Source organism: Athene cunicularia (genome assembly GCF_003259725.1).
Source record: "Athene cunicularia isolate RWA chromosome 3 unlocalized genomic scaffold, athCun1 chr3_part1, whole genome shotgun sequence".
Taxonomy (NCBI): Eukaryota; Metazoa; Chordata; class Aves; order Strigiformes; family Strigidae; genus Athene; species Athene cunicularia.
The window spans coordinates 40,467,102-40,494,682 of NW_020799097.1; the positions used below are offsets into that span (position 1 = coordinate 40,467,102).

A 27,581-nucleotide genomic window follows, 5' to 3' on the forward strand; every position below is an offset into this window, starting at 1 on the left:
CCCTGACCCCCGAGAGGTCCTGGGCGCTTCCGCCGTGACAGGAATCGGGGCTGGCGGGAGCCCCTTCCCGCCCGTGCAGGGAGGGCGAGGCCTGGGGAGTGGTGGGTAAGGGCCGCTGCCTCTGAACTGGCACTGGTCAGTGCCTCAACTTGCCCCGACACCCGAGCCTTTTCCACGGAGCGGATGTCTTGGTGTTGCAGGCTTCTGCTTTCGTTTCAGAGACGCTCAAGTATCAGTGTGTGTGCTCGTAGTCACTCTGCAATAGCTATTGTGGCGGATACTGTACGTCCTGTCGCCGAGCCTCGCTATATGCCTTAGCAGGCAAAATGTTTCTTGCTTGCTACCACTCTTTACTGCTTTTGCTGGTGGTGTCAGTTAGGGGAAACTTGCTCTTAAATGGTCAGCAATCAGATTACCAAATCAGATTATTTAAACTCGTTAAGATACACATTCATATAACCTGTTCATAGAATGCAGTGCTTGTTTTCATACCAAAATTTCTTTATAGGATCGTTATTTGATCCATATAAATAAATGATACAGCAGATCTTATTCAGAATGCTTATTTAAATGACAGATAACTTCTTACTTTTCTTGATAGAGCTCTACATATCTTGATGTAAGAGTTTTCTTCTAGTGTTGGATTTTGTTGAAGAGCAAGGGCCACATGTAGCTCATGTGTAATTAACATATTTCAAGATGCTTCTATTTTATGATGTTGTTCTGAAATTTTTAGTTAATCTGTTGTCTTTCCTCTGATACTTTACTCAGATGGGGAAGCCATAGGGAGTTTGTATCATGGCAACAGATGAGGATGGACTGGAACTGTTTGATATCCGCTACAGTGGTAAGATGTGTTAGTTTACTTTCTGTTTTGCAGTGAAATAACACAAGCAGTCTTATGAACATAAATAGGTCCAAAAATAACAGAGAAAACAAAATGGAAACGATTTAAATTGGGTCAAATGCTGATGAGCTTCAGCTGTAATTAAATGACTGTGGCACAGTATCATTGTAAGTCATATCCCATTAGTAAGTTTGGATTTTAAACCATAGCTGTGTACTTTGGATTTTAAACCATAGCTGTGTACTTTGGATATCTACTATATTTTGAGGAGATGCCTGGAACTGGTCTTTCCCCTGGGTTCTACAGTATGAAACCTTCTCTATATCTTAATGAAGCTGTATTTGGATGGTTAGGAGAATTATTCCTTTGTTTGCTATTTGTAAGAACAAATGCACTATCATCTAGTATAGTACCAGCAATCAAGATACTCTAACATCATTTCCCGCTCTGCAGTTGATTGTTCTGATGCATATTTGTGAGATTCCCAGCCTCAAAGGACTGTAGATATTGATATTTTTCTTTATAGCAGTAATATTTGTTGCAGAACTGGAGAGATTCACAGAGAAGACAAGACTGATAAGAGGCACTGGAAGTTGTGAAGAGAGACTGAGGAGATTTAGATTAAAATACTTTTACAGAACCAGTTAGCATGTGAATAGATGGCAGTACGAAAGCAAAATCTGAATTATGGTACAGACTGTTATTTTCTGTTTAGTGAGAAATGTTTCTTTTAAGAGTAGTGGTTTTATCACGCTAATTCTTATATTTTTGTTTCTGAGTTGTATAGCTTTTGTATTCAGTGTATTCTAGAAGACAGTTTAAAAATCAGATCAAGTTTTCTTTGTTTAAAATTTTAAAATTTATTTGTACTTAAAGCCATATGATTTGCTTCATGCGCAGTTCCTGTAAGATCAATTCCTAAATACTACAAGACTGTCTTTGCTTCCTGATGACTAAAGATCTTTTCTCTGTGGTAGCAGTAGCTTGCCTGTCTTTTACTATTTTGTGCTTCTACTTTTACTACTCTCTACTGGTCTGGGATCACAGCTGCACTTACTTTAGGAGAAAGTTAGAGGTTGGAGTTTACTAAATGTTTAATTTGGTGTTTGTTTGGTTTTTTTTTTCCTTTAGCTGAAGCTTCCCCCTTCAAGGAAGGTGATGAGAGCTCAGTGGATATTTACGATGGCTTGGACAACAGTTTGACAGTTCCTGGTAGGTTGATTGTATCTTGCTGCGTTACAGAATCTCTGCTTCTTAGGTGGCTCTAAGTAAAACAACAGCTTTAAATTTACACTTAGCTGGTGTAACATATGCTTCAGTGAGCTACTTGTTTAAATTCAAGACATATATGTTACACTGTACAAACACAGCAAAGGACTCTTAAATCTATTAGCTGAATGACTATAAGATAGTGGCTATTTTAAAAGACCTGCTGAGCATTTAAAGGGGTGCAGAGGAACCTTAGCTATTCTATCTGTGTCTTGATATAGGATGTTTTACCTTGGAAAAAGCACCTTTGTTTTGTGTTTTTTAAATAGCTTCAGTACCGGGACCAACAGTCACTGTTGGTTCTAAATGCCAGTCACTAAATCTATCACTAAGTGCCAAGTGAGAGCTCCAAAACATACTTTCTGCGTGATACAGTACATTCAGTAGATCCTTTTAACCTTTTGTTACTTTCTCAGTAATTTCACATGCTAATACAAATTCATTTCCTCTTTTAGCATCCTTGAAAGTAAGAAAAAAATGGACCCAGCACATTTTTTTTTTTTAGAATTCTTAGTGTACTGTTTAATAAATGTTGTTTCTAGTGTTTAAACAAGTGTTTCTCTAATGACCTTAGTACTGTAAGACCATTGAATTTTTATGGAAGGACTATACTGTGTCCTACAGACATAAAGCATCTATACATCTTTTTCTTTCTTTCCATTTTGTATTTGCTACAGCATATAAGAGTATTCTCTAAGTATATTTCACATACTGAGGTGCATCATTTAGTAAACAAAAGATGCAAGGAGGAATAACAATGCAATGCAAACATTTTATATGGTCTAGTTCTGAGGGATCTTTTTTTTTTTTTTTTTGATTTGGAAAGAGGATTGGTGAGATTTTTGCTCTATATGGAGAAGATGATACTTGCGTGTTGTCTTGCATTGTGTTAATAATACTCTTTGCATTATGGTATTGTCCAAAGGATTTGAAGCACAGCTTTGATAACTAACTTCATTTATTTGTCTGCAAATAAATCTGTATTTCAGAGGTGTCATAATTCACATCCTGCCAGTAATGTGTATTTGGCAAACAGAGCACACGGGTTCATCTGAAGAAAAACCACTGTTACCTAAATAATTGGGGTGTTTGGGTGTTGGGTTGGTTTTTGTTCTGTTTTGTTTTCTTTCATTTCTTTGGAACTAAAGCTAGAGTTTATGTTTATGGGGGAATATAAAGCAGCAAAGAGCATTTATTCAACTCAAGAAATGTTTCTTCAACCCCACACCAGCTCTACAGTAACTCCATTTGATTCTGATCATTGGATCTGTGGTTTGTGAATGTGTAGGTCATTGGCATCTGAGTATTCTTCTCAGTAATTTTTTTTTCAACTGCAAATATTTCCAAGTTGAAGTCTGGCCAGAAGCTGAATGAACTTCGGGTTGCACATATTCATTCTAGCTTTCTGCTATCTGCTGGCTCCGGAATTGCAAAACCTCCGATCACTGCTAAGGTGTAGCTCTTGCTTTGTAAATTAGGTAGATTTACTGTGATTTAGGTCTCCTTTGACTTAAACCAACTTTAGTCATAAAATGCACCCATCTTTGTTGCTAGGTGTTCTGTATATCTCTTAATTTTTCTAACAATGTTGTCAGTTGAACTTTCATCGTTACCTTTTATGTCAATTTAATTGGATCAAGAATTTCCAGTAAAGCTAACATAAATGGTGAAATTCAGGATAGGAATTTCTTCAAATAAGGTAATGTGTTTTCCTTAGAGAGATAGTGCAACCTGGCTTTGAAGAATACCTTTTTCTTTTATTTAATTGATTTTCTTTCTACAGACAATTCTGCTCAAAATTCTGTACCAACTGGAAACAGCTTAAATTTATTTGATGAGATACTAATTGAAGAAGGGACTGCAAAGGAAGCATCCTACAATGAGGTGTGTATTGATATGACAAAATAATTCTGGTGTATTGAAGTTTTTTTCTTCCAAATTTTCTTATGTAAAGTGCAAAAAATTTTGTCAATATGCTCACATTATTGGAAAAATAGGTAACCTGTTTTTAAATAAGTAAAAAGAGTGTGCTAATAAACTGTTATGTCAACAAGTTTATCAGAATAAGTAAAACTCTTGCCCTGTGACGTGGCCTGTCTCATTTAATGTCCTTTGCACACAGTTCATATATCAGCTATGTTATGGGAAAACGTACTGTAATTTCCTTCTAATTAAATATCTGTTTAGACATCTGATACAAAGCTAGTCATGACATTTCTCCCAACAAATTTTACCAGACTAAAGCAAATAGGTCATGGATTAATTTTATGTGTCATTAAATTTTGTCCTTGAAACTGAAGACAACCATGCAGAACACTTACTCATGTAGCATCACCTATCCTGGTCCATAAGACACATCTTAAATAACTTGAGCTTTGGAGTAAAAGGGACAGATATCCACAGATACAATGTGCTATAGAAGAAGCAAAAACAAAACTGCCAAGACTCTACTAAGTGACAAAAATGTCACTTTGAAAGTTTGAAGCCAGTTGACTGTTAGGTATGACAACAGGGAAGTTGTCCATTCTTTTGTGGAAGTTTTATTACTATCTACTTTTAAGGAAGGGCTCATGCCAAATGTATTTTTATTTAATTTTGTCATCTCAACAGGGGCATGTCCTTTCCAGTCTATTTTTTTAGTCCAGGTTTGTTTGTAGTAACTTTTTGGTGTGCTTTTCCTTATCCGTTTTGTATTATATAAAATCTGTAGGGCTCTGATAACTCTTGTTCTGTGATAATAGTGTCTTTAATTTCACAATAATATGGCTTCCTGTTACTCTCTAGCCTGCTACTGTTGGGCAAGCACACATAGATTTCCTCTTACCTGAGTGTTTGTGATGTTTTAGAGACTTGTACCTGCTGGAGCATATTGAAGCTTTTTGTTTTAATATGGCTTTAATGTGTTACTTTTGAAAAAAACAGCTTTGTAATTGTCATGGTTTAACCCCAGCCAGTAACTTAAGCACAATGCAGCCACTTGCTCACACCCCACACCTCAGTGGAGTGAAGAACTAAAAACAAGTAAAACTTGTGGGTTGAGGTAAGAACACTTTAATAATGGAAATAAATAATAAAAGGTAATAATAATAACTGTAATGAAAAGGAAGATAACAGAGAATGAAATAAAACCGAAAAAAGACAAGTGGTGCACAGTACAATTGCTCATCACCCACTGACTGATTCCCAGCCAGTCTCCAAGCAGCAATCTGCCCCTCCTGGCCAAGTCCCCCCCAGTTTATATACTGGGCATGATGTCATATGGTATGGAATATCCTTTTGGCTAGTTTGGGTCAGCTGAACTGGCTGTGTCCCCTCCCAACTTCTTGTGCCCTTCCAGCGTGCTTGCTGGCAGGCCGTGAGAAGCTGAAAAATGCTTGACTTAGTATCACCACTACTTAGCAACAACTGAAAACATCAGTGTGTTATCAACATTACTCTCATACTAAATCCCAAACACAACATTGTACCAGCTACTAGGAAGAAAATTATCTCAACCAAAACCAGGACATTAACATTTAACGACTGTGTTAACTACAAATCTAGAGGAGAACTTTTCTGTGTAACTAAGTTAACTTGTCTGCTGTGAATTCTTCTCTCTTTGACAGTTGCAGGCAGAATATGGAAAATGTCAGCAGCAAATTAAAGAGTTGATGAAGAAATTTAAGGAAATACAGGCACAGGTACTGTAGTTGAAAAGGCAACATTGTCAAGATTTATGTAAAGCAAACTGAATGTTGCTTTGAGGGTTAATTTCATATGCTTTCCAAAATTGATTCACTGTGCCAATGGTTTGTAAAGCACCTCTGCAGGTGCTAGGAGGCTTGTTCTGCCTAGGATAGTTGCCAGGATAGCCTGCTGGCAAAATTGGTAGGTAAATTCACTTGTTTCATGATCTGTGTGGTAAGACTTCACTTGCTTAAAAGCTATCTTCTATCTATCTCCTTAATTAGAAAAAAGCATGTCAGATGAATGGTTATCAGAAAAGTATCTAGTTCTCTTGTTTTTTAAAGAACCAGTCTTTAATGCACTAGGGAGAGGGTTGCAAATGTACCTGAGCTGTCACTGGAACTGGGAGAGGATGTCTGTGTTACTTTGGGCATACTTCCATTTTGATAAGGCTAAACTGCTCTTCAACTTGAGCTAGTATTCCCATACTGTGCCATTCTATATAGTTAGATTATCTTGGGCAATTCTGCAACATGCTCTACTGTGTATTACAGATAAGTCCCAAAGGTTTTATGCTTTACAGTGGTAAGTAGCTTCTGCCCTGTGACGCTTCTATATTGTTTTCTGCAGAAATTTGCCTTTCTGAGCAGGCTTTGCTGAGGACAGTTATTAAGAGAAGGGGTTATCTCTAGGATTGTAGATAGGGTTATAGAACACCGTATCTAGGAATGTTAGAATGATAGAGCACCCAAAGTTGGGTTTGATACCTTGAAAGAAATACAATTACCCTCTTTCTCTGAAAGTGCTTAAAAGCTACATCTCTCATTTGACACAGTGACTAGGAAAGAAATACATATTACAATTTTTTTAGCTCTATGGCTACTTGATTTATGGCATGTTTCATTTTTAATAAATTATATGCTTAAACATGTTATATAATCACCAGGAACACAAACAGGAGCATAAGCGTTGTTTAAAGGGGGAAAAGAAGAAGAAAAAAAAAAAAACAACAAAAAACCTCCTTTGGATCTCAATAATTCTGACATAATTATTCTGACTTCTCTGAAATTGTTTCTGCATGTTCTACTGTCAGTTCGCATGTGATGGGACATTTTCTAGTGGTTGTCTTGCACTGTTTTTCATTATGTGTTTGGATACCCGAGCTAATTCTTGTTTTTTCTCTTTCTCCCCCTCTCTCTATTGCTCTCTTTTTTGTATATATTTAAAATAGAATGTCAGTCTACAGAATGAAAACCAAGCTCTCAAAAAGAATATTTCAGCACTTATCAAAACAGCGAGAGTGGAAATTAACCGTAAGGATGAAGAAATCAGTAATCTCCATCAAAGGTATAACCAGACAGTGGGGCTGGAAACATGCTTTCTGTCTGATCATGTTTATATACTTGCTAGAAGCTTTTGCATGTATTGTAAGTCAAACTACTGAATAAAATCATTAGTAAGTAACTGTTTGTATGGTTTAGTACTGGTACAGTCAAGAAATTGGTAAGTACCTTCTTGCTTAAAGAAGTCTCCAGTTTCTAATTAAGAAAACAAGGGTGACCACTTACTTGAATTATTTTTTTGTTTGTTTTGTTTAATCGCCCCTCCCTGGTGGGTTATCTAACCATCTTGCATGTTTCAAAGCGGATATTATCTTACACAGTTCAGCTTCAGAACTAGTCTTTTTTATGCTCTCAGACATGAATTCCATGGATCTTTTCAGATAACAAATGAAAACAAATAAAGACACTATATAATGTTTTAATGGCAGGATATGAAGTCCCTGTCTTCAATGGTGGGGTATAGCGGCTAGAGAATTCTTGGTAATTTCTGTATGCTACTAATCTTGCTGCAAGGAGCTGAAAATATTGAAGTATGAATGGGAGATTAGCTGCGTGTGAGGTTTCTGAACCACTTGAAACCAGAGCGGGTGCCCAAGGTTCAGAACCCCTGGGTTATCACAAAATCACCTGCCTGTTGCTTGTGTGACATCAGCCACACCATTGGTTGGTTTGTGTTTCAGTTTGACGATTTGAAATTTTCTTGCACCAAAAGGTGTCATAAAGAAGGTTCATTTGATGTTGCTGAGTTAGAGGTTGTGTGAATAATAACTATGTGATTTTTTTTTTTTTTTTTTTTTTTTTTTTTTTTTTTTTTTTCCCTAAATACAGAAATTTACTGGATATGACCTGATGGAGGTCAAGAAGTTTTTACATGTACTTCTTTAAGTTTGTTGGCTTTGACATGATAGCTGTCATTTTTACACCTTTGAGTGTAGTATTCTGGGTTTTAAATTAAATTATTTGAAAAATATTTTCTTGTTTTGATTACTCAACCTCATTCAAGAGTTTACAAACTCCATTGCAATATGTTCAGATGGTGATGAAAATTGAGCAAGGCATTTATCCAGGTATTTTGGAGGCATCTGTTGTGGAAAATTGTGGAGAAGTCTTCACTTTGAGGTCTTAGAAGCACACCTTGTCTGCTGTATGGTCTATCATAAATTAACATAAGCAAGCTACCTATCTGTAAAGAGTACTTCAAAGATAATATCTTTGAGGGGAATTGTTATTAAAAAAAAAAAAAAATATCAAACTAAAACCCACAACCCCCTCAGTTGGATACAATTACATTCATCACACATGTATGCAGATTTGATAACCATCCTAAAGCATGGCAAAAATTTGTCAGTATAGTTAAAAATTAAACAGAAATATAGGAAGGGGTTTTGGATTACAACAGCCGCAGCATTGTTTTAGTTCAACATTCAGTTCACATCACAATGTCGTGTTTTTGGAGTAGAGACAGTTGTATAAGCTGATCATTACATGTTTAAATTTACTGTATTAGCCCATAGGAAATGTTCGGTTTTATAAAGCAAAACCAACTCCATTTTGTATTGGAGATAAATATAGAATTATTTCACACTTGAACTGATTCCTTACAACTGGATGCTGAATCAGCATAGAATTTCAGGCCAAAACCAAATGTCTGTGTGTAGCAGCCACTTCATCCTTGACTATCTAAAAAGGAGCCATACATTTGGTGTTTTGCTGCTGTCATTTGTGACTTTTACTTCTGTTTCCTTCTGCATGGATTAGACACAGTGATTCTTTTTAGATAGTGGAGAGTATTTAAGAAGGTTGCCGTTTTCTTTAGTCATGTCATTTTAATGAAATGTTTTGTTTAATATGGCAGAAAAGTGTTTCTTTTTTGGTTTTTGGTTTTGGATTTATTTTTGTTATGGTGAGGTAATTTTGAGTTCTATCAGTAATGAGTAAGTGTTCAGGCCATGCAGGCTTCATGTGCCCTTTTTAAATTATTTTTTTTCTTTTTATTATTATGACCTTGCAGCGGTAGCATGTGGCTTGGTGGTGCTTGATTATTGTAGTTAACTACTTGTTTTCTGTGTCTTGCAGCAAGTTCCAAACATAGAAGCTTATTTGCTTATTGGGTAGAGTAAGCACAGTCACATTATACCTATTATTTTGACAGCCAGTTTGCCAAAGAGTAAACTATTGAATTGCTCTTTTGTTATTATTACTTTTTAAAATCACTAATGCTGTAAAGAACTTTTTTTCCTAGGGGAAGGCTCTTTTTCTTGCCGAACAATAAAATACTAATCTAAATTCCTGAAATTGTGAATTAGACTCAAACCAGTATTTTTCCACAGATCTTGCTTTTCCTTTAGATTAATTTAATTTGGAAAATACATATACAAGTTATATTTTTTTGTGTGTGCTAATAGAAATTGATAAACTATTTTTATCCCACATTTTGTTCAACTCGAAACTGAAAGAAAGCATGAAAAATTTTGAGATATGTAGATTCATTGCAATTTAGCTTTAGTTATGCTTAAATAAATTTTAAAATAGTGTAACTATTTTTCTTTTTATAAACAGGCTTTCAGAATTTCCTAATCATCGAAGTAGTTTCACCAGAACATACCCTCCAGGATCAACTAATGGAAGGTGCTCTGAGATGTGTAAAACAAAAGATTCCAAATTCAGACCTTCTGATTTAGGTGATAGTATAAAGATGGAGCATAGAATGAAAAATGACTATTCCAAAGATACGTACCACAGTTACTCATCTCATAATACGGACAATGGGAAGTCTAGCTCCGAAAAAAGAAACACTCCATATTTACCAAGATACCCTCCCGAAGAGCTCTGCAACAATACTACTCATATGTGTCTACCGCACTATGACCATAGTTCCAACAAGGATAACAGAAAAGAAAGAAAAGAAATCAAAAATAATGAACAGTACAGTAGAGGAAATATCAACAAATACAAAAGAGAAGCACATCAGAACAGCGGGAACAGTGGTGACAGTGAAGAGGGGAATTCAGATCCTCAGCAAAAGCTGAAAACCCTTTCAGAGAAGACTGGTAAAAATGAGCTGCAGCAGAAAAGTCAGAGTGTAAAACTCAAATGCAGTCCAAGTGTAGAAAGAAGAGTAGAAAGGGGTGCTTCTTCCTTGGAGAAGCAAAGTACTGGTAAGGACAGATTTCAAGCAAGAGGTGAATTGTACACGGATGAGAGATCACAACATGTATTTAAAAAAGATATTAAATCACATGATAAAGATGAAAGAAATGCTGGCCAAAAAAATAAACCAAATGAAAAGCTACAAGAGCAACCAAGGAGGTCTGGTAGAGGGAGTAGTCCACACTCAAAGAACGAACATTCAAAGAGTCTTCATGAATCACGTAAGTGTCGTGTGGAAGAGTCTAGAAAAGGAAAAGATACCGACTGCAAGAGAGACAGGGGAACAAATGATCATACTTCTCGAGAAGGAAGGACTTCACCTTCTAATTCCAGCAGCAGAGAGCATAAATATTCACGCTTGAAGGAAAACAGTAGTAGATACGAATGGGAAACAGCACATTCCAAATCAGAAAGACACAGAACTGAAGAAAAAAGGAAAAAAGAAAGAGAGAATCAGGATGAAAATAGACATTTTCGAAATGAAAGAAAAGTTGCAAAAGAGATTTCTCACCAATCTGCAAAAGAATCCAAGAAAAGCACAGATGTTAAAAAAAGTGAGAAAAACAAGTCCTATAAGCTAGAAGAAACATCCAGAGTAGCAGACATCTTAAAAGACCATAAAGTTCCCAAAACTAAAGATGATCACACTGGGACAAAAAGCAAAGACTTAAAACTTAGCTTTATGGAGAAGCTAAATTTAACTCTTTCTCCTGCTAAGAAACAATGTCTCTCTCCAACAAATGGACTTAAACCACCTCCCCAAAAGGCTACTGATGAGGGAAGTACGGAGCTCACGCTGCAGGCAGAACTGTTAGATTCTGCCCACCCTGTTAACTGTGGTCCCACAGAGCAAACTAATTCAACACTACAAGTTCTGGACAGTGGAGCTCAAAGCAACGTGGAACCAGCACTGCCTGTTTCTGTTAGTTCTGAAAGTGAAGCCTTGAAGGTAGCAGCAGCAGATCCAGCAGAGTCTGAAGCATTGCCAGCAGTGGCAACTGATGAACTGAGCTCAGAAACCTTACCAGAGACAGAAGTGGGTCAGGTACGGCCCCAGGCCTTGCCAGGAGCAGCAGAGGTACTGGCTCCTGATGAGATGCAGGCTGGAATGTCAGAAGCAGCAGAGGCTTGTGGTCTGGTTGAATCAGAAGCTTCAACAACAGTGAGGGATCTGAATCACACTGAATCTTTGCCCCTGGAGGCGGCAGGGAGTGTGGCAGAGTGTGAAAACTTGCCTGTGACAGTGGCTGTGATGCAGGATGATAATGTACTAGCAGCAGAAGTGGCACAATCTGAACCTGCCAGTGAAAGTATGGCAGCCCTTCCAGAGTCAGCAGCAGAGAAGGAGGAAGATAAAATACAGCTAGCTGCTGACATAGAAAGCTTAGCAGACCAACATGGCTCTCAAAACCTTGTCTTGAGTGATTCAGAAGCCAAAAGTTCTGGTGACCTAAAGTCCTGTGATATTATCACAGATGATCCTAGTGAAACAAAGCCAGACTCTTTAATGGAAGTAGTGAAGGACAGTGATCACTTGGCTGCAGAAAATGTTGAGTGTCGTGTTGAGGAAAAGAGTATCTGCGAAATAAGTATGAGCACATCTCAGTCACTTGATGGAACTATGCTAACTGATAAGGACGAACCATTAGTTGACCAGAATGCTTGTGATCTGGAGCCAGACCTAACTGAAATCAGTCCTGCAGCACCTTCTCTTAGTGGTGAGATATTTCCTAGAACTAAAGAGAGAGAAACTAACCCAGTTCCTGTTGATGATGACAGCTCAATACTGAGCATTGATCTCAATCACTTGAGGTGTATTCCGAAGGCAATCAGCCCACTGAACAGTCCAATGCGCCCCTTGGCTAAAGCACTTAAGATGGAAAGTCCCTGCAAAGGTCTCGTGAAGAGTTATAACAAAGGTATTTGTGTGTGTATATTATATATGTTCTAATTTCTTTTCTACATAAAGGCTTAAAAGATCCATTCATGGAAAGCAGAAATCACTTTTAACTGCTTTTTACTTCTTTTAATTTAAATTGTCGTCTTAAGCTGTATAAGTCTCAGTGGACCTTTTTGTTTGTAGTGGAACCATTTAACACTGCAGCCAAGATTGTAGCCAGTTGAACATTAGTGCTATAAAAACTGGAGTTTGTCACTAGTGACAGGTGATTGGTTGAAGTAAGAGTTATATACTAACTCCTGAAAAAATTAGATCTAGATTTCTTAATTGCAGTTAATTCTGAGTAATCTCACTGGATTTTTCTCTGGAATTGGAGAGGCTAAAGTTACTTAGGATCATATTCTTCCAAGTATTTATTTGTGAGAAAGCTAGAGAGAGTACCTGAGACTTAATTTCTGGGAATGTCCGCTAAGAGAAAGCTGTGCTCTCCATCTGAATTAATTTCAGTGTGAATTTTTATATATATGTTTTATAATTGTGAGTCAGTGAGTAGGAAAAAGCTAGAGCAAATAGAACATTGGGATTTATCATTAATGAAGGAAGAGCTAATTCCTACCTAAGATGTCAGGGAGATAAAATATGATGATACTCACAGGAAAAGAAAATAGGTCACCTAGAGTTTAAATCTTTTACTTGTGTGAATTTAACTCTTACTGTAATGTCATGCTGCAACTAATAACATTTCTTGTGGAAGTTTAAATTTCCTGCTAGAAGAAGAATGGTAGAGTGGCATTTAAATACTTTTTCTTACATTTTGGAGCATATTCCTTATGTCTTTTTACAAATCTTAGTGTGGTTTACTCTGGAATGCTGTCTCTTGTGCTTGAGACATCTACTCTCTTAAGTGTGAATTTCTTTAGCAGTTTATATTTCATTCCTACAGTAGTTTATATCTGAAATATTGGGGGGAGGGGGGGGGCACAAGAGCTTTGGAATCAGAGTTAGATGAACATAAAATAAACATTTTTCTAATTTGGTAGTGTTTCCCTGAATTACTTCAGGAATCCATCCTGTCCAGAACTTGCTACTAAATTCTGAAGCAGTGGTTTTCAGCTCCAAAGTTAGATGCCTAGTTGTCTTTGCGATCCAACTGATGGTACACATCAAATGTTCTGCATCTGCTAAATTTGACAGGAGTCTATGGTTTCTCTTGGCCTTGAAATTCAGTACTCACTTTTCTACTGTTCTGCAGGACAGGGGTACATATATTAATGCTATATTTTATCCACTTTCATTTATACTTTGGCTTGTCAAAATATTGAAGTGATTGGTTTGAGATGGCATCGATCCTTGTAAACCAAAATGGAGGCAGTGATGGAATATGTTTTTTCTCCTGTAGAATCTGTATAAAGTAAACATTTTCAAATGTTGCTTTGAAGTGTTAATCAAGTTCATTTTCTATGGAGATCAACTTAGATATGCTCTTTTATGAGATTCAATGTTTGTTAGAGGTCATTAAGCAGTCTACTCTATGTGCAATTGAACATAAGAGTGTTTTATTAACTAGAGTGCCCAGCAAGCCTAAAATTAACTGTAAATCTCATTAAACAATATATACGCACTTCAGTGGAATTATTGTACAATGGAAATGAGCTTGACTTTTCATCTTTTGTAATATGCTGCTTTGTAGCTAACTGTAATTGCTTGTTTTTCTTAACAAAATAGCATTTGGTTTGAATTTTAAATGATGATTAAATACATATTGAATGATATCTGAAAAATATAAAACATTTAATAAACTTATTTGTGAGGCAGAATAAGGCATACATATATGGTAGAGCTTTAGCCTTCCTCTCACATATCTCATTCCTCATTGCTGTCATTCAGGAATCTGAACTGGATGCTTTCTCTAAAATTTCAAAGAAAAAAGTTTTTTATGCTGTTGTGATTAGTTACAGTGCTGGTAATCTTTAAATGCATCAAAACCAGAAATAGGAGTTTTATTACGTGTGCGGTGCCTAGTACTCTTTTTTTGTTTAATAAGTCGGTTTACTGAAAGACTCAAACCTTTTTATCAGCTCTGGAAAAGATAGTTGAATGCAAACATGAATAGGTCATGTGTTCTTCTCAATTTGTTTTCAGTGTGAAACTGTTAAAAGAAAAGCTGCCTATTGTTTGTAAATGTTAGTCCATAATGATGTTAAAGTTAAAATTTAGCTTGTGCAGTGTTCAGAAAATTTGTTAAAGTAAATGGAAGGAAGTTCAAAACTGATGGAAACTGCTAGATTTTTCTGTATTCAGTGTGTGTATTTGTGAGATAGATCACATGTATTTGGTGAAATGTTAAGGTCTTATTTGCCCTTTGAAGCTCTGAAAAATTTCTTAAGCTAGCAGCTGCTGAAGTAAACCACCCAAACTTGTTATAGCTCAAACTTCCTGCATTGTCATTGACAGTTTCAAACAAACAGTTCTGCGCAGTCAGTTTACAGAAGAGAATCTTCCATTTTTTTCTGAAAATGTCTGATTATAATTGCATTCTTTATGGTGATTAGCAAACTGTTTTCTTTTTATAGATTTAATTCCTGAAAGCACAGTTGTCTGCCCCCCAAAGAATTTGTCAAAGGAGGTAAACAAAGAAAATCAAAAGCCAGTTAGCATGTCTGATGGACACTTAGAGATGGAGTCCCAGCTGAGTATCTCTTCAGATGAAATAGAAGAAGGAGAAATCATAAGCAGCGATGAAGATGAAAAAAAATCTAAACCAGAAAGAGGCTCTGAAAATACAAAAAAGTCAAGACCAAAAGCTTCTCCTGAGACACGAAATTTGACCAGCAGTCCACAGAATCAAAAGAGCAAAACTGCGTGTTGCAATGAAGAGAATGGAAAATTTGTTTCTGTGAAAGTAAATACAAAGAAGAACAGAGAGAGGCATAAAAATCAGACTTTTAGATCTTCGAAGGATATGAAGAAAAATAAAACTGTGAGCATTGCTTGTCTTGAAAAAATAGTTCATGTTATTGTTGAACCTTCAAATGTACAAGAAATCATGCAGATGCTAAGAGCTATACGAAAACAGATGAGGAAAAATTATATGAAGTTCAAGGTACACTTCCCAGTTCAGCATTTTCACAGAATTATAGAATCTGGTATCATAAATTTTACGTCATTAATAAAATACTTGAACTTTTCCAAGATGTCTACATTAGGTGAGACATTAAAATTGAATATCTGTGATGTTATAGAGTCCAAACTTAAGCAAGTTAAAAAGAATGCAATAGTGGACCGTCTTTTTGAACAACAAGTATCAGATATGAAAAAACAGTTATGGAAATTTGTAGATGAACAGCTTGATTACTTATTTGAAAAGATAAGGAGAATTATAATGAAACTATGTGATGTGGGAAATGTGGGAAATGAGAGTGAGGAAAAGAAGTTTGAAAGAGCAGGAAGGCAAAAACACAAGATGAATCATAAAAATGATGTGCAAAGATCTAGAAAAAAGTCCCTGAAAGCCAGATCTCAAAAGCCTGAAGAATATATCCTTTCAAAGCAAATTGTGGACTATCAACGACCTAGGTGTCACCCTGAGAAAAATAAAACAGATGCACCAAAAGCTGCCTTTACAAAATGTCTTAACTCCATTGATAACACCAGGAATTCCCAAGCCAAAGTGCACCTCTCTAAAGAGAATAATTTGCAAGGCACTCTCACTCCATTGAAGGGTGTAAAATACGAAAAGGAAGGACTCCAGCTGTCCAGAGATGCTAGCAAGTCTGATCTTAGTTACGAGCTTCTCACAGAGCAACAAGCTTCCAGTCTTACGTTTAATCTTGTAAGTGATGCTCAAATGGGTGAAATTTTCAAAAGCCTATTGCAAGGTTCTGACCTCTTGGAAAAAAATGGTGGCAATATCGACAGAAATGAGTGGGAATTCAGGACTCCAGAAAAACAGTTTTTAGACAGTCATAAATGCAGAGGTAATGCTGCTGGGCTGGTGCAAGAGATTGCTGCAAAGGAGGCTTGTGTGGAATCTCGACCAGTAGAGGATATTAACTGGCCTATTGTTTCACCTGTAAGAGCTCCCTCTTTAGCATCTAGGCTACAGATGTCTGTTGATCCTGATGTACTAGATGAAAGCTGTATGTTTGAGGTTCCTTCAAATGCAACTTCATGCAAAGAAGATGAATGCAATTTACAAAAAAATAAATCATTTGTTTCTTCTATACTCCTTGAAGATTTGGCTGTTTCCTTAACTATTCCATCACCTTTGAAATCAGATGCTCACCTCAGCTTCCTAAAACCTGAGAATAATTCTAGCTCCACTCCTGAGGGTGTTCTCAGTGCACATTACAGTGAGGATGCACTTCTTGAAGAGGAGGATGCCACTGAACAAGACATTCATTTGGCTTTAGAGTCTGATAACTCAAGTAGTAAATCAAGTTGTTCTTCATCGTGGACAAGTCGGCCTGTTGCTCCTGGTTTTCAGTGTCGCCCCAGCCTACCAATGCAGGCAGTAATCATGGAGAAGTCCAATGATCATTTTATTGTCAAGATTAGGCGTGCAGTGCCATCTGCCTCACCAGCATCTGATCAGATGGCTTCAGTGAAGGAGATGCGGGCACCCTCAGCCAAGATTGAAAAAGAAGAAATGAAAAGTGGGGAGAAAGAAAGGGACAGTCAGAGTGCCACAGCAGCCAGTGTGCAAGAAACTGTCAAACCAGATCTGGTTAAGACACATCAGTTGCCTCATGTCAGGACTGGACAAAAACAAAATCCTGCCTTCCCTCAGCCACCAAAGGAGTCACATAATAGTATTGGAAACGAAGAAACTACTGGGTTGCTTGGACCCTGTAGAAAATCTTCAAACACAGAGAGCTGTGACACCAAAAGCCCCCATGAAGGCTCTGAGCAATCTCAGGCACACAAATTGAAAGTATCTGAAAACATAAATGAAACGGGCGTTAGATCTCAAGCTGCTTTTCCTGCTGGATGTAGTATAGAGTCATACATAGACTTAACAGATGATATTGTTTGTGAAGCTTCATGTCGTGCAGTGGAATCCACTGCAGATAATAGGACTCGGGAAGCTTCTACAGGAAGCTCAGAAGTCAGTGATAAAAAGGAAGAACTGGAAGAGTGCTCCGATGTATTTATTGACTTAACAGAAGAGCTTTCCACTGAGACACTAGCAGGTGAATGTGATCTTGAAACAAAATCCACTTCAAATACTGATGTAGGATGCCAGATAAGTATAGATGATAAAACTAGTAGAAAAAGGAAAAGGGAGACTGTCGGAGAGAATACCAACTCAAAAAGGCAACGAAAAGAAACTGAATCAGCAGGTGAAGGGAGTGATACAAGTGATGTGAAGTCTGAAGAGATAAATTCAGCATCCAAACAATGTTCCAATAAGAAGAATGAATTGCAGCAGAACAAAGACTCTTCTCCTTTGGCTTCATCTGCATCATCACCTAGTCTGTATGCCAAAAACATCATTAAAAAGAAGGGAGAAGTAGTAGTTTCCTGGACGAGGTAATTTCTGATTTGATCTGTTTGATTGTTTTGGGGTTTTTTTAAACTACAAGATATACTGAAAAGTAGAAAGAAAAACGTATTTAGCCTATGGCTGAAGTTACTCGGTAGCTTTACATCCTTTTATAAATAGTGGAGTGGGAGCCTCCTTCCATCTATGCAGGATGGCTTTATGAGATAGATGTTTTCTCTTAGAGTACCACTGAAAGATGCCTAAGTCTATTTTGTCCTTTTTTCTGGAACAATTGTCCAGGGGAAAACAAATTTAAGAGACAAACTGGTTTCATGTAATCCTCTTAGCAGCCTTTGGAAGTGAAAAATTTTTAGTCATTTCTTACGTAAGTTAAATCAGATTCGCCTTAAGGAAGGTGGCTGCCGTACGTTATAACAAATTCTACCACATATCCAGATCTTCCAGAGCGAGTTCTTTCTGCTTTTGTTTTTAAAGTTTATATGCTAATGTAACAAAACACTGTATTGCATTGTCTGTAATTTTTTGTTTCCTTTGCCTATTTCCTTTCCTGTCCAAAAATTCCAGCCAGGCTTGGTAGGGAATGGAGATATTTGATGTTCCTGCAAGGCCTGGAAGCATCAGTGAGATGGAGAGCAGCTAAATACTCCCCCACTGAAAGAAGGCATCAGAGTGAGCAGTTTTCTGGTTTGGGGTCTACACTGCTCAATCTGCAGAAATGTAGTAGTCAGCCATTAAGCCCATATATTGCAGTTAGTAGGATGTGGGTGACAAATGAGATGACTGTGTGTGTCGAAGAAATGTGCAAAATTATTGTGGTGTATTCTTATCCTTAAGAAACTATAGTTAGCAGATTTTACTGTTCTTGCTACAACTTGATACAATCAACACACTATAAAGGGGCTTCTAAAATTTTCAGGACAGACTCTCTGAGCTATAGTTCAGATATAAAGTAAGTTTCTAGATAGCATTTTAAAAGGAAAACTTTTTCATGGAAAAAAGACTGCAAAAGCTAATATGATTTTTAGCGTGCAAACCGGTGAGATAGGAAGTTACAGTTTACAGATAAGTACTGGAATATGGCAGGGTTCAACCAAAGATACATATTAACCACTTTATAATGACTGTGTCTACATATTTCTACATATACCTAAATTCATTAATGAGACAAACAACAAGTAGACTAAGAATAGACTTCCTGGTCTTTTATTGTCATGTGAACAGTAGTTGTGCTCTGAGTATGTTTGTTATATTAAGCCACTTACAGAAGTCAAATACCTCTCTGTTTAGTCTTTGGACATCAGTGGGCCTCAGGTGAAAGCCACTGCCTGGCCATTGAAACTGAGACAAGTCTACCTACAACTACTGGCCCCTGTTGAATTTATGAGTTCTTTTCAATTCAAGTTTCAGTATCTGCTTTAGAAGTTTAAAATTCTTTTTTATGACTTTGGGTTAGGGCTAACTCTGTGCTAGTAATCCTGTCCTTACTAATAGGGTAGTGTAATCTCCACTTCCACTGGTTTGTACTGACTCTGTTACTCTGTGTTGGTAGAGGGGAGGATCCTCCATAAGTTCATTGCTGCTGTTTGAACTCATGTCCCATAGTTTGGAAATACTCAGAATTTTATATATGCCTGTATGTATTTTTTTTGTTTGCACATACACATGTATATGTATTAATATTTTTTAATGCATTTTTACTATAGAAACGATGACCGAGAAATTTTACTAGAATGTCAGAGAAAAGGACCATCAAGCAAAACCTTTGTTTCCTTAGCCACTAGGCTGAACAAAAGCCCAAATCAGGTAGGTGATATCATTCTTGTATTTGATAACAACTATGTTGCTACATTTATGATTGCAGTTGAACAAAAGCCTTTGGAGATCTGCTAATTTGGAGTTGTTGAAGGAATTCTTCAGTACTTGTTTTCTTGTTACCTTGAAACTGCTGTGTCCAATCATAAGCCAGGGACAACAGGATTGTTTCTATTGTTGAATCAGCACATAGATAAAGAAGAGCAATTTGGAGAGGTGCAAAGCCTTTTCTCACATTTAATAAGTTAGAAAAGGATTAAAATTAGATCTGCAAAAAACCCCCCTGGATTTTGCAGAAAGGACATTTTTCATGAAAATGTTTCCTTTTTTCTTTCACTTTTTAATTAAGAAACTTCAAAAAATGTTTAAATTTGTTAAAAAAAAATGTTAACAGGTGTCAAATTGATGTAGAATATTTTCGGAGGCTTGCATGTAACTTTGTACTTGTCTTGAATTGCTATCTTAATCTCTATCCTGAAAATCTAAAAAGGTAGAAACACCCATTTGACTAAGCTAGGAAATCCTGCATGCTTGGGATTTGGCTTTCAGGGCGTTGTGTTATATGGTTACAGAGTCTTTGCGGGGTTTAGAAGCTGTTGGGGTGGATTGTGGATAAAACAATGTTATCTGTATGTTTATGTCACTCCTCCTAGCTAGCTACTCGGTGTATGGGAGATGTGCTATAGCAATATGCATATGGCAATAAATACTTAAAATTGAATGAGGTCGCTATACAAGCTGTAGCTATGCTCAGCAAGATGTTTGACTCCTCTACAGACCAGTTTTGTAAAATCCCTAGTAGGTAGATTACTCCATGATGAGTCATAAATAAATACCTGAAGCAAAAGTTATACAAGAGGGTTGAAAATAACTGATAAACTGAGCTTTTTGTGGAGTACAAAATAAGCTTTTGTCCTTATGTTTGAATCTTGCTCACAGTTATACTTGGCAAAATCCAAGTCTAATTGCCTTGGAAGCCTTCTAGCCTTCTTTTTTTTTTTTTTTTTTTACTCTTTGTTGTAAGAAACCTGTGTTAAACCAGTAGTTGGCTCTAGCTCTCTTGTGATTAACCTGGTGGCTGTTTGACATGTCAAAAGTATAGGAGGAAGACTTCCTACATCCAATTAACTTGTTAATGGTGCTCCTAAAATTCTTCTGCTAAAATAACTTGGAAGCAAATAAAAAACAAAATAATGGTCCTTTTAAAAAAACTATGCTGTCTTGGTTGGTATGGAAATCTGGGGCGTTAATGATATGTCTTGTTTTGTGTTTTATTTGTCCTCCATTAGGTTTCAGAAAGATTCAAGCAGTTAATGAAGCTGTTCAAGAAATCCAGGTTCAAGTAAATTTACCACCAAGTTGCTTCATGGTTACAGGATTTAGCTGTTACCAGCAACGATGGACTACAACTACTGTATTCATATGATGGGATTAGTGAGAGGTATCCAAGTCAAAATACTAAGTTTGATGCACTGTGAATTATTTACTTCCCTGTCCATGTTTTCCCTGAAGTGCTTTGTCAGAATAACACAGAGGGAACTTTGCAAACAAATTGTCTAGGGAAGACTGGGCATGTACAAATGGAGCAGTATCATTTCAAAGGGGTGACATCTCCTGTTGGTTCTATGTGTTTTGTAAGCAAAGACATGGGCATGCAGTCAAGTGGAAATGGTGGCTCTTGCTTAACTTGTTGGAAGTACTGTGTATGATGATGTCAAACTATGATTTTAAAAAGTAAGAGTGCTTTGAAATCCAGTTGGTGGATAATGCTGAAAAATGACTGAGGTGTCATCTTGGTTACCTTGAAACATATTTTAAGAAGTTAGGCCTTTTTCTTTTAAAATAAGGCAGGGCAATAATATGAATGATTCCAAAAGCTGGTTATCTAGTAATGGAATTTTGATGGTAAGGAATAGGTGGTTCTTGCTGCTTTGTCAGTTGCTCATAGTGGGTTTCAAGGAGAGAATCTGTCACTGAGTGAGGGTTTGTCTTCAACTTTAAGCACGTTATCTAAACCATTTCTTAACTGACGCCAGTGCTCAACAGAGATAGATGAATTTCTCTTTGAGGGTGTCCATCTGTCGTCACTGACAATGGAGAAAATCTAAGCCAATTGTCTAGTTTAGCATTCCAGTTTTCGAAGTCAAATAAAATGAGTCCCAACCTCTGAGAGAGAGTTAAGCCAGTCATTAAATCATTGACCAGTTTTCCAGTTTCTTTTAATTTATGAAATGCCATAATGAGTATTCATTTACAAAGAACTGTCTTGTAGTTAAAAACATTTTGCAGTTCTGATGATATTTTAAAAGACTTGGTATTGAATTTTGAATAGTTGGGGTTCTTTTTTTCCATTTTTTTTTTTTTTTTTTTTTTTTTTTTTTTTTGGAAAAGGCTAATATGTTTTTCTTCTCCAGATTACATCTGGGAAAGGCACTTAATTTAGATCTTCAATATAATGAACATTCTGTTTTGCTAAAAAAAAAAAAAAAAGGACGAGTGATTTTATTTTTAAAATTAATCTAGAAACAGACCTTTACAGTTTTATAAAATGTAATTTATACTTACTAACCAGGAGAAAAACTTTTCTGTAAAAACAAGCAGTTTCAAAAGCTTGTCAACTTGACATGTTTTGACAGCAACTGTATCTATCTTTACAAATTGTTTAGTACATTAGAAATTCATTATGTTCTATTTTAAAGACCTCTTATAATTGCTTCCAGTTTTACTAGTACATACTAAAAGTGTGTATGTGTGTATATATGTATGCACACACATCTCATATATATTGCTGCTTTATCCCAAATTTGTAAAAAGCTTTTTTTTCTTCTGCCGAAGAAACATTCCTAGAAGTTGCACATGTTTTTCTATTACAAATTCGTTGAAGTTTGAAGTGTTATTCTTTATTATCAGAATTGCTGTAGTCTTTATTCAAACAGAACATCTGCTGAGTTTAGACCCACCTAAATGTATTCCCTTTCAACTTCAATTTAATTGGCTTTTTTTTTCAGAATCCAATGACTGCTTCTTCAGTTTCAGCATAATGTTTCTTTTGCTCCCTCTCCAACTCATGGGACAGACTTCTCATACTAATAAACCATCAGATAATTTGTCAGCAATATTGCCACTGACACCTTTGGAGTACTGTAAACATGACCTATGGAATGGATTGTCATGCTGCCAGACAGTGAGTGCATCATCCTTGTTTTAGGCAGTGCTCTGGAAACTGTTACAAGGAATGACTTCAGTAGGTGATGATGTCAGTTCTGGCAGTTTTCCATCTTAACATGCTTGCTTCTAAGACATTTGTTTGATGATCAGGTGTCATCTTCCATGCTACGCTGGCAGCGCCTGGTGATTTCAGTGGGGGATTGCTGTACCTACCCATACTTGTTCTTAACAAATGTTTGTGACAGTTGTTTACTTATTGGAGATTTAAATCTAGCTGATTCTGTTCTCAGAATAGTCAGTTTGCAGAGTAGTGTTCTTGCCTGTGGAAAAATCAGGCTCTCCTAAGAGTATTCTTTTAACCATATCCTTAGAGATTAAAATGTGCACAGTACTGAAGGCACTGAGGGAAGTAGCTTCTCTCCACTTAAGTGCTTCCTCTCTGTCTCAGAAAAGGAGGCGGTATTTTATTACAAAGTTGTTTATTCCTTGTCTGTGTGTGTTTACTTTCTATTTGTACAGGTGATGGGGGGTGGGGTTTGGCTGTTTCAGTTCTAACTTGGGATTCCTTTTTGTAAATTATGAAACTTTTTTTAACATTCTGTCTATTGTAAGTAAGTGTACAGGTTCCTACATGGTCATGTAAAATATCTGATGTGTGTATATATATATAAATATATGTATAAAAATAGAGAGCTTTGTTTAGCCAAAGATGATTTTTTAACTATATAAAACTCCAGGTTTATTTTGTATAAACTAAATAGTTTGCTTACTGTAAGAGTAATGCAAAAAATAAAACTGTAAAATTCACACATATGTTCTTGTTGAACAGAGGTTGGCTTGGAATGGTTTTGTACCATTGTTTGTAATTTATTTCTCCAACAAGAATTTTGATACATATATGCAAAATGTACTGTATGTAAATCTACAGTCCTATTTGTGAAACCTCAGGTAAATGAAAGCATTTTCTAGAACTTTTGGCTAATGGCTTGACAACTACAAATGCTGTGAAGCAGCATTAAAACTTACTTCTCTTAGTCTGTATAAATGAGTAGCTATGTTGATGTTCTGGCCAATAAACATGGAAGTAATTAGCTGCTGCTCTGATGCAATTACTGCTCCTAATATGTACTGTTTATTTCTCTAGTGGACATGACTGGATCGGAAATTACCTACAACTTTCCTCTTTTTCCTAGAAACACTGGGTTAGTGTTGAGTGGAACATTGCAAAGGAGAAGGACCCTTTTCTGTCCAAGGTTTTTCATTGGGAGAGCAGGCGGCCCTTTGAGACACTTACTCCAATTTGCTGTTCAGGAATAGGTCTGCTTCTCTCCAACATGCATATTTGTCCAGGATTCAGTTTAACACCTCTTAATGGATATGAGTATTTGAAAATTTTCAAAAGTGGGAATTCAGAGAGCAGGGTTTATGGAGATGTACATAATGGTGAAATCGTAGAGCATTAGGTACTGAATTTTGAGGGCTTTTCTCTAAGGTATAGTCTGTTGCCAGCTAACTGCCTGCATAAAATAGTTGACTGGACTAAATGCATTTCTCTTAGGTGTCAATCCAGCAACCCATAGCTATGTCCTTTAAGTCCTTCCTCTATTTGTCTTCACTCTAAAACCAGCTGCAGAATAATCTTTAGCCATTTGTCTTCATGAAGGGAGGCAGCAGTAATGAAGCATGCCAAGAAACAGGTTTAAGAATTTCTTAGAAGAATCTATGAAATCAATCAAGAGACGTTTTAGGAGCAAAATTGGCTTTGATAGGAAAGATGGATAAAGTTTCAGTGGTGGCTGGCAGATCCTCTCCCATCAGCTTGAAAGTGCTGTGCTGTGCCACCAAAAGCAAACCCATCTGAGTCACAAGAGATAATATGGGGAATAAAATAAATAAATAACTTTAACAAAAAATAAGTTGCACACCTCTTCTTAAACTAAAGAGGCCTGTGGTTTGAATCTGAAAACTGGAACATACAGTTGTATATATTATTAAACTAATTAGTGTGGTCTTTGATAGTTAGTCCAGTCCAAAACCGTGCAGCTATCCTTAATGCAGTTTAGACTGCAGCGTGGGGCAGGGGCAAGTCTCAGTAGGTGGTTTGGATGGGGGCATTCAAGGGTACTGCTGGGCCAGTGCTGAGGGCTGCAAAGATGTCCCTGGCCTGTTTTATTTCATACTGTGAAGGTAAAGTAGCCTTCATCTTCCTGTGAAAGGCAACTTGCCCCAGAAGGAGCACGTCTAGTGCCAGTAAAGTTTGTGTAGTAAACTGGAAAAATCTACAAGTTCAAGTGTGAGGTGACTTTTTTTAATAGACCAAGGGGTTTCTAGTCAGTCAGGTTATACTGTACATGGAGTGATTTTGGCTAAAGGCAGTAAAATTCTGCAGTCTCATCCTGCCTTTTCAGTATGCCTGTGCTTGAATTGCTTCAGATGCAGCTTGGTGTCCAGCTCACTGTTCCATGTGCATTGCCTTCAGAGGTTCAGTGAGATGGCAAAAAGCGTGTGCTCTTTGATTTGGTTTTGACCCTGTAATGTTAGCTGTTCTGAATGTCAGAATAGTGATATATTAGTACAAGGAAATCATAGAATCATAGAATAGTTTGGGTTGGAAGCAGCCTTAAAGATCATCTAATTCCAGCCTCCCTGGATCAGAAATGTTACTCCCTGTGTTAAAAGAAGATTACAATTAGTTCCCACATAGATCCTTTTCTGATTTTTAAACCTGTGAATCCCTGACAAGAATATCAAAAGATGCAGTGCTATAAAGAGTATATTTGGACTTGATACTCTGTGATAGCTGCCACTTACAATTTAGGTGCTCTCACAGGCAAGGCAGAGTAAATGCCCCATACTGGATTTGGATACTGGGGTTTATTGAAGAACCAGAAAGGTTCGTACTTTTACCCTACGTCGTTGTCTCCAACTCCTGCCCCAGTACTCTGTTCCCTGAGTCTCTGCTTCCTAGCATGGATGTTGCTTCTGGTCTAGGAAGGTCAGGCATGAAGTTTTGCTGGTTCCAGCTGTGCCGCTGCTCACAGTTCCCCATCTCAGCTGTCACTGGCTAAGGTCCCATCTCTCTGATGTCCAGGATATTCCCTGCTCCCCTCAACACACCCCCGTCCCCCTGCTACCTGTTAGCATTCACGCTGTAAGATGATGTCACCTATGGCAGATGCTTATAGCAAGGGAGTAGCCTCAGCCACCACAGATTCTTGCGCATCTCCAAATGCGAAGGACTACACCACACTCATGTTCTTCCTTCCAATTCCTTCCACCACGTCCTTGGCCTGACCCTGCTTCCCTTTCACATACAATTAATTGTATGGTTACTAACAAGCTTACATGAGCAGTCTAACACCAATTATTCTGCTACTGAAGCAGAAACATGGCAAATTGTCCCTGAGCAGCCTACTATCACCTCTCCTGTCCCCTGAGAAAACCAGAACCTTAAACCAGGTTACTCTGAGGGCAGAGTGAGGTAGGCAGCCTGTGGTTCTGCTGCTGTGACCTGCTGAGAGGGAGAAGGGGTGAGACAGAAATGTGCTGGGCCAAGAGCAAGTTCTGCAGTGAGTGACAAAAGTACATTTTCCAACAGGATAAATAAATCGTAGGTGCTGCAGTTCTTGCCCAGTTCTCAAGTTTCCACACTGAGCAGAGCTGAAGAGGGTGCTCCTGAAAAACACCTGGGAGCTGTGGAAACAGCTGGAGATGTCAGGTCAACAACACCTTCTGGTGAGGGCAGCACAGGGAACCCAGGCCTGAGTTGAAGCTCCGAGACAACTGAAGCAGCAAGGTAAAGCCTTAGGGACTTTGTGAGTGAATTTGGAAAGAAGAGGCATGAAAATAAAATGCCAGTGTCAGGTACATGACTGTACATGGGCTTGAGAGAGAGCGTGAGAGCATATGGATGAGAAAGGCCTGGGGAGGTCTGGATGGTTTGGATGAATATTAATATATCTCTCATCTGTAGAAAAGGTAGTACTACTGCCCCGCCCCCCAAATAATTTGTAACATATGCATAAACCATACATCTGCTGTATTATAAGACTGAGGCTAGAGGAAAATGCTGTAACCCCCTCACCTGCTGCAGGGCAAGGTTCTGAGGCATATTTTCAGGGAGACGAGTACATCTTGTACAAAAGAGGATACACTGTTACATGAATCTGAGATAATCCCAAAGAAGAGGTGTGGCTAGCATCTTCTGAGAACTGGCCACTTGTTAGTGGGAATAGCTTTAGGGACAAGAGGCTGAAGTGTAAATCAGTCACGGACCTTGTAGGATGGAAGAAAAAGGTAAAAAAAAAAAAAAAAAAAAAAAAAAGCTGATATTTGGGATTTCAATAAAATTAGGCCTGGGCAGAAGTAGACAGCAGAAGCTCTTAGTATCGGAACCTCAGCTCTGGTGGCTGTGATTTCTCTCAAAATTCTATTTTTGCAAATCATCTTCCTTTTTTAGATCTTGTGTCTTACAGATATAAATTCTGAATGGGCTTGGGGGTGGCTTTTTAACCCAGCTGAAGAACTGAAGACTTGAGTCCTGGGTTCCCATGGCCTCCATTTTCAAAGACTCAGTCTAATGCATCCTAAATTAACTCACCAGGCAACAGAGTATGAAATCGGACATGACCGATTGATCCTTGGGCATTGATTCAAAGCGAAACTAATGGAATGTAAAGAAAATGTAAGAATCTATCATACTGTAAAGGATGTCTATTTAGCCATTTAGCAAAATAAAATTTCATCTGGGAGCTGGGTGGAGGCATAATATTTGAAGAACTGACTAAAACAAGGCCTAGGGTACATTGCAAACTATTGCCGTACAGATTGAGCCTTGAGGGAATGGCACTGTTAGATGCCACTGACTAAAATAATTGCATGATAATTTTGGCTAGAGGCACCATCCTATCATCTGATGAT

The 27,581-nt window shown here is 37.4% G+C and overlaps 1 protein-coding gene across 2 annotated transcripts; it reads left to right on the forward strand.

The window, feature by feature from the left end:
* Positions 1-768: 768 nt before the first annotated feature.
* Positions 769-26,313, forward strand: CASP8AP2 (caspase 8 associated protein 2). 2 transcript variants are annotated; one of them, XR_003398031.1, is made up of 10 exons: positions 769-847; positions 1,979-2,059; positions 3,900-4,000; positions 5,722-5,796; positions 7,014-7,129; positions 9,685-12,194; positions 14,749-17,707; positions 19,385-19,484; positions 20,783-20,934; positions 26,260-26,313. XR_003398031.1 is itself a non-coding variant. In XM_026845371.1 (9 exons), the coding sequence occupies exons 1-9, from the start codon at positions 799-801 to the stop codon at positions 20,837-20,839; spliced, it is 6,048 nt and encodes a 2,015-aa protein (XP_026701172.1). In that variant the 5' UTR covers positions 769-798; the 3' UTR covers positions 20,840-23,745. The 2 variants fall into 2 exon arrangements, 1 of the variants encoding a protein (XP_026701172.1); XM_026845371.1 differs by lacking the exon at positions 26,260-26,313 and having other exon boundaries at positions 20,783-23,745.
* The last annotated feature ends 1,268 nt before the right edge of the window (positions 26,314-27,581 follow it).

Excerpts from the sequence above, each read along its gene's own strand:
- CASP8AP2 (XM_026845371.1), top strand. The coding sequence starts at position 799 with ATGGCAACAGATGAGGATGGACTGGAACTGTTTGATATCCGCTACAGT. Across the intron at positions 7,130-9,684 it reads ATCAGTAATCTCCATCAAAG|GCTTTCAGAATTTCCTAATC; the intron begins GTATAACCAGAC and ends TTTTATAAACAG. Across the intron at positions 12,195-14,748 it reads CGTGAAGAGTTATAACAAAG|ATTTAATTCCTGAAAGCACA; the intron begins GTATTTGTGTGT and ends TTCTTTTTATAG.